This window comes from Nestor notabilis, unplaced genomic scaffold (genome assembly GCF_000696875.1).
Source record: "Nestor notabilis isolate BGI_N333 unplaced genomic scaffold, ASM69687v1 scaffold19938, whole genome shotgun sequence".
Taxonomy (NCBI): domain Eukaryota; kingdom Metazoa; phylum Chordata; class Aves; order Psittaciformes; family Psittacidae; genus Nestor; species Nestor notabilis.
Genome location: NW_009939110.1, coordinates 19032 through 26606, shown reverse-complemented (window position 1 = coordinate 26606; position 7575 = coordinate 19032). Strand labels below are relative to the sequence as shown.

The 7575-nt window shown below is 40.0% G+C and overlaps 1 protein-coding gene across 1 annotated transcript in view; it reads left to right on the top strand.

Moving 5' to 3' along the window:
- Positions 1 to 1485: 1485 nt before the first annotated feature.
- BAIAP2L1 (BAI1-associated protein 2-like 1) overlaps positions 1486 to 7575 on the top strand; it is a 9953-nt gene continuing 3863 nt past the window's right edge. Inside the window, exons 1-8 of the mRNA XM_010019695.1 lie at positions 1486 to 1569; positions 1665 to 1736; positions 2036 to 2173; positions 3491 to 3643; positions 4072 to 4239; positions 4987 to 5137; positions 6254 to 6461; positions 6747 to 6824. Coding sequence (XP_010017997.1) covers positions 1486 to 1569; positions 1665 to 1736; positions 2036 to 2173; positions 3491 to 3643; positions 4072 to 4239; positions 4987 to 5137; positions 6254 to 6461; positions 6747 to 6824 — 1052 coding nt within the window. The remainder of the gene's footprint in view (positions 1570 to 1664; positions 1737 to 2035; positions 2174 to 3490; positions 3644 to 4071; positions 4240 to 4986; positions 5138 to 6253; positions 6462 to 6746; positions 6825 to 7575) is intronic.

Sequence of the window (7575 nt, the reverse complement as noted above, 5' to 3'; positions counted from 1 at the left end):
ATACAGCACCCTCTGTCTCTCTCATCCACCATCCTGAGTATGAATTCCCTTTTCCTTGCTAATCAAGAAGTTAACTGTTCTCAGTCTATTCTGATTCCTCTTGCAGGTCTCATGTAGTCTGTTGTGCAAAGAGACAAACAAGTGGGGACTGGGGCATGAAGAGGGCCATGCTGTCAGGAGAGACACGTTTTTCTTCCTGAACTGACTAGTGTTTCCCCATAAACAATAATGCAGACCCATGTTTTATGTTGTTTAGCTGAAGATCTGTCTGTACATTAGGACAGTGCTATTGGAGGTTTAATACTGGAAGTACCCAGTATTTGCAGTGGGATAACTGCAAGGTTGACTGAGGAATAGACAGATTCCTGGAGGAAGCATGCCAGAGAACCAGCTGGGGAACAGAGCCTGCTGTGCTTGCCATGACAATAAAACACATCTCTAGGCACAGCTTTCAGATGTGACACAGTCTGGGAATCTGCTCATGGGCGCAGCACTTCCAGTTTTTTTCAGCGACTCCTGGTTGAGACCTGGTAACTGTGTACATGTCTAACGCGGGTGAAGCCAGACTGGGCGCTTCAGGACACTTCCAGCCACTCTTCCCAGCAGTGTGTTGCAATCCCCAGACAAGACTGGCATGCACTCAGCGTGTCAGTGCCAGCACAAAGGGAGTGGGGATGATGTGGCCATCTGCATCCAGAGCAGGATGATGTGGCTGCCTGTACAGAGGGCAGGACTGGAGCAGGCAGGGTTTACCTTGGTTTGCACACAGAACCACACCCAAAGGATTGAGGTGTTTTCACTCTTACATCCTCCTAAAGCAAAATGTAACAGTTCAGCTTTTAACTGCTTAGGGCTAAAAGCAAGCTGTGTCACTTTGTGCTGGAGGGCAGCAGAGCCTAATAGGGATATTTAGGATCTGTTGAGAGGATGCTGAGAAATATGCTGCTTCTTGGCTGTTAGTTAATGCTGTACGGTCAGGCTGTAATCCCTGATAAAACAGCATGGGAAATTAATCAGCATATGGATTAGCAGGTGTGCTGTGAATGAAAGTGAGAGGTTACTTTGTTGATTCTGAAGGTGCAGTTAATAAACATTAAAGTTTAATTTTCAGACTGAAAAATGGATGGGAGCTATTTGGATAGTAACAACTATCTCTAGTTCTTCTGTGCTATTCTCTGACTTGGCAAGAAAAGAGGCTGTTACTAAATCAATATGAGCTATTCTGGAGAGAAGGAAGTATTTATTTTGTCTGGCACTCCATATCCCTTTTGCATAATAATGAGTGATTAATTATTTTTCTATCCCTTATGTGTTCCTTGGTTTGCCTGTGGCCAGATCTGGTTACTTATTTAAGCTACTGTGATGAGCAACAGCAAGAAGTTTCCAATCCTCCTAAATATATTCCAGTTAATAATAATGTTAGTTAAATATATTTTATTACTGTTCTTTGTTACCTAACTTCAGAACTCTCTGAAAGAAACAAATATGGTTTTATGTTTATCAATAGGCCAAGTTCTGGTAGAAATTTCAAGAACACACAAGAAACTCAATGACAGCCTAGAGGAGAGTGTAAGTTTAACCATTTCTTTTTCTATTTTCCTTCTGAAATTATATATTACTTTCTTGCCAATTTGTAATAACTCTTCGTTCATTTCCTTTTAAAGTTCAAAAAATTTCATAAAGAAATAATATCTGAACTGGAGAAGAAAACAGACCTGGATGTGAAATACATGAATGTAAGTACATTTAGTTCTAAAACTTGTATTTTATCCATTTGTGGCTGGTCAAAGAATTTTTCAGAAATACTTCCCTAACAGTTAGTTAATCGGTGTGTTAGAACTGAGCTTTAGATGCAGAAACATTGCAAAAATTGACATGCTTATTTTGTGTTAAAAAGGGAACCAGTGCAGGGCTTGAACTAAAACAATTTTAGACTAAAGTTGAGAGATGCAGTTGATCATCTGATGTATGATAGCAGTGACTTACCCAGTTCCGGGGCTGAGTGCACTGAGATGTTTTGAATGCTTGATTGCAGGCAACTTTAAAGAGGTACCAAACTGAACACAGAAGCAAATTAGATTCTTTAGAGAAGTCTCAGGCTGAGCTGAAAAAGATCAGGAGGAAAAGCCAAGGAGCACGAAATGTACTGAAATATGAGCACAAAGAAATGGAGGTGAGTGTGTGTTGTCCCTGACCTGTTTCTTTCTTTGTATCAGAACTGGTCAACAGAAAATGTCAAGCTATTACTGGTCACATCTGAGTCTGCTTTTAAAACTTGACTTCCGAAGCTTACCACAATTTTTGTACATGCCATGTCATTAGTTAAGACACGTAACTCCTCTGTAAGTTGTTCAGCAACAGTTTGACACTACAGTTTCAAAGAACATGCTTTTTTGGTTCCTCAGAGTTGGTTTATGTTAAAGGCACTCCTAGAGTATGCATTCCAGTTGAAATTATGCTCTGGACTGCTCTGCTGTACATGTTCAGAGACTGCTTCAGTTTCTAGGTTTCATCCCTTGACCACTATTTGATTTTTTTTATTATTATTTTTAAAGCACCTCTGTAACTACACCTTTATGCAGAAGTTTACACAGGGACTTAGCTACTCGATGCAAATTCAGTAGTCATTTGTTATAAATTAATTTCCCAAAGCAGGCAAACTCCAACTTCTGTTACCACTATTACCTGTCCCACTGATTTTAAAGCGGCATTGCCATCTTGAGGCGAAGTGAGAAATGGCAAGGCAATGAAGAGAAACTATTTTAAATTAGGAAGTCATATCCTGGTTGTCACATCTCTCTCAAAAAATACTTGCCATTGATATATTTTTTGCACAGTACTTTTACTTCGTGATAGCTTATATATTTTTTCTCCATATTTTTCTATTTTAATTTTCAACATGAATAGTACCAGCTCCTATTTCTTACTACCTTTTAACCTGCATTTGTAACATCCAGGTTTTTTAAGATATTAGACTTAGAATTCAAGGATTAGCATTTAATCATAGTTTAGCTATGAATGCTCATAACCTCAGAAAAATAGAGCTTAAGTCTTTTTTGTGACTCATTTTCCCCCTCCCTAAAACACCAGTGACACAGTAGAGATTCATCATAGCTTTGAGAGTAAATGTAACTGCCATGGAGCAGATAAAGGCAATTAGTCTGATTAGAACACCTGTGGCCTTAAAATTGCTTAGCACAGTTGCTGCTTTGATGTCATATTCTTATTTACCGCAGCATTTTATTTAGGGGCTAAAAGAGCGTTTCTTGTTTTGCTTCACTCTCCCCACCCCATAACTAGATGATCTGTGCCCGATGAAATGTGGAAAGTTAAGTGTGTGCAGAAGAGAAAGACTTGGCAGTAGAGCCACCATATCCCACCCTTCCAAAAGCTTTTTCTAAGGCTCTGGGACTTTGCTTCTGGAACTGGATCTAGTATCAAATAAAACTAGAGTGTATGTGATTATTTTTTTCTTTCTTTCTTTCCTTAGTATTTGGAAACAGTGAGCTCTCGACAGAGTGACATTCAGAGGTTTATTGCAGAAGGCTGCAGAGAAGCTCTCCTTGAAGAAAAAAGAAGATTCTGTTTTCTGGTTGACAAGCACTGCAGCTTTACCCAGCACATGCACTTCTATCACATTCAGGTCAGTGGCATGAGTGAGGCAGAAATGAAACTCCTAAAATCTAATCATCTGAGAGACTGTGACTATCTGCTGCATTATGTAGATCTGACTGCCATAAATAGCTAAGGAACACTGCAGTGCTAGACAAATGTTGTGCTATATTCTCTTAAATGTGCTGTAGCAACAATGAAGGGTTCCATGAGTTTTAAAAAAATTATGTATTAACAAAAAAATATATGGACTGATCAGGTATTTCCAGTATCTGACCCTGAAAAAGGACAGTCTCCTTCCACAACATTGTTTCATACAGATACTACTTACAAAAATCTTTCCGAAGACTTTCATTTTGCTGGAGTTATCATTTTGGTATAATGAGAACTAACATATAGGTCTATCCAATTTATGAAAAAGCCTATCTTTGACAAGTACCTTTTTAAACTTGGATGCAGTGTGCGGACTTCCTGAAATCCAAGCTGCCTGGGTGGCAGGAGATCTGCAGTGATGCTACCAAAGTGCCTGAAAAAGTCAGAATGATGATAGATGAAATAAGGACACCTGGTTCCACCCCAGTATCAGGAACTCCACTGCCTTCACCAATGATAGAGAGAAATACCCTGGTAAGTTGTTCTCTCATAGGTAAAGGTTCTTTCTTTTAAATGGGAGTAAAGTGGCTTCACTACTTACTTTTGTACCTAAGCATCTGGGATTGAGTCTATAGGAATAACTGGGGTTGGGTATGAAGCAAAATCATTCTGCTGAAGCTCTGCTACTGGAAGAACACAAGGTAGAGTAGGCAGGAGCACAGCTCCAAACAAATTGTTTTCAGTTGAGTGCCTAGGACTTCTACTGCAGAGTCCAGCCTCAGAACTACTTTTGTCCTAACCATTCACTTCCTACATTCTTATCTGTAAGTAACAGTAATTACATACTCAGTAGTTCAATATAAACTTAAACAAAATGTTATTTACTATTTTCTTCCCTCCCTGATTCTTATGAATTTATTAGAGTACAGGCTACATTCTGAATTCTACCTGTTTGTATGTTGTTAGTTGTTGAATTTCTAAGTGAGGTTAGTAAACTTCTAAAATAAATAATCTGAAAAATCTGGATATTATCTTGATGTAACTGTGCTATTTGTAGAAAAAAAGTCTTATCATAGCATTCCCACTAACAAATGTTTATCAAGGAACAGAAGTCTCTTACAAACTATTCTGTCAGCAATTTCATCAGAATGTGGGGATTTTCTGAAGGTCCAAATATGAATCGTTTGGGAATATTTAAGCATTGCTTTCTAGAACTTAATGTTGCAAAGAAGTTTTCACCATCTCTTCAGTATTGTGACCCTGTTGGTTTTGTAACTCTAGATTGGACATGATTTTTATCCTCACAATGAGAATGCAGCGAAGGTGCCCCCTGCTCCGACAGGCAGGGCCTACACTAGCCCTCTAGTGGATATGTTCAACAACCCTGCAACAGCTCCCAAGGCATCTTCTGAAAAGCTAAATAATTCAGCAGGTGAGTGTTCCTCTGCAAACTGTCTAAGCATGAATGACATACTGTAGTGTTCAGTGTTATCTCAGGACTACTGTGATCATGCGAATTCCAGGACGTACAGAAGAGCAGAAAACGGTCTTTAGATATATGAATTACCTAACAGGAGAAATGTACGTTATGAGAAGAATTGTTTGCAGTAAATGCAGGTCGAGATAGGTAGATTCTGGTTTTAATCCCTTTGTGTGCCCCTGATGAATCCAGCTTAACTGCTCTTAGGACTTCAGTCTTACCAGAACATGTTCTATGATTTTGCACAAGGTGCATCCATTATTTTACACAAAGAAACATCACAGTCTGGCTTTGGTTTCCTTGAAGAGCATGTAGCAGTTAGGGAGGAACACACATGGGACAAAATGAGCACAGTCATGTGTTTCTTTCCTGAAACATAAAATCCTATTCAGATTTGGTTTCTAAGTTTATAATATATTGGGGGTTAACTTGCTCTGCTATTGGGCAGGAAAGGAAAGGACTAAGCCTAGATCACAAAAGATATGTAGACCTCTGCAGTGGGTTAACAGCAATTCTAGCATTTCCTCCTTAAAAGTGTGTTTACAATATATTGTGCTGATCAAATAACATACAATTTGAGATCTCCTTTATGCTGTCTTCCGGTAAACATCTGGTTTGTGCAGAGTACTGAGTATCTGCAGTTGCATGGATTCAGTTGGAGCTGACTGCTCAGCACGTTTGGGAATGAAATCTTGGACTTCACACACAGTGACATTTCTTTAGAATGGAAATTTTCAAAGGTCTTTTCCAGCTGGGAAAGTTTAGTAATATTTCTCATGCCAAAAAAGGGAAGTAGCAAGTTCAAACTTAACTGTTCATGTCTGTTGGTTCAACTTTATTGTGATGGGGGTGTGTGTATATAAATGCACGTGCTATTAAGAACTTCATGCTGAAAACAAACATTGGCAGGTAACTGAGAGGTGTCTGAGGGGAAAGTACAAGGTCTCAGAACTCGATTTGCACTCATGTATTCCATTATCTGCTTCTTTTTTTCCTGTCAGACTATTAATTTATTTGTTAGTGTGTGGCTAATTTTGGGGTTTTTTGCTTTGTTCTGTTTTTTGACAGAGAGTTCAGATGATGCCAGTTTATCACGTTCAACTTCTGTTGCCACAGGACTAAATATAATGAAAAGGCAAAAAGTAAAGACAATCTTCCCACATACTGCTGGAAGCAACAAGACGTTGCTTAGCTTTGCACAGGGGGATATCATCACCCTTCTTGTAGCTGAGGAAAAGGATGGCTGGCTTTACGGGGAACACGAGACAACCAAAGTGTAAGATAATCAATCTATTACCCAGGTTGAAGGAAACGTGTCTCATCAGGTTTTGTTAGGAGATGTTAATAAATGGTTTTCCACTTCTTTTGCTGGCTGTCATTGACTGGTGACTTGGGGTCTTTCCGTAAGGTGAATCACTGCACTTAGTTCAGGTATCACCAGAAATAGTGTCTTTAAAAGTTAAATCTCAACTCATTGGGTCTGCTGTTTTGTCCACTGCTGTCTCTTGAAATACCTTTCCAATTTTATATAATATGAATCTGAGAAACTTTCCCATTACAGAAAAGGATGGTTTCCATCATCGTATACGAGACCACTGGAAGAACCAGCAGAAGAAAAAGCATTTGCCCCAGTGCCAAGGTAATGTTCTGTGTGGGACTTGCAGAAATGCCCAAATGTTATGTTTTTACTCATGTTCTTTGTTGTTCAGTAACATATTGTTGTGGTTTAAGCCCAGCCGGTAACTCGGAACCATGCAGCCGCTCGCTCACTCCTCCCCCCTTCTTCCTCCCCCCGCTCCTGGGGAAAATTGGAGGAATGTAACTCCCACGGGTTGAGATAACAGCACTCCAGTAACTAAGGTATAATACAAACCACTACTGCTACCAATAATAATGATAAGAGGAATAACAAGGGGAGAGGACACAACCGCTCACCACCCGCCGACCGATACCCAGCCCGACCCGAGCAGCGATCTGGGCCTTCTGGGTAACTCCCCCCAGTTTCTATACTGGGCATGACGTGCTGTGGTATGGAATCCCCCTTTGGCCAGTTTGGGTCAGGTGTCCTGTCTCTGCTTCCTCACGGCTTCCCCTCCTCCCTGGCAGAGCATGAGACTGAGAAAGTCCTTGGTCAGAGTAAACATTACTGAGCAACAACTAAAACCATCGGTGTTATCAGCGTTGTTCCCAGACTGAAAGTCAAAAACACAGCTCTGCACCAGCTACTAAGAAGGAGAAAAAATGACTGCTGTAGCTGAACCCAGGACACATATATATAGTATATACTTCCTAGCAGTCTGTAGTATGATGATGCCTTGATTACATTACCATGTTCTAATGGTTACACAAAGACCCAAGAACTACCTTCACCTCAACTTTGGAGTCCTGCT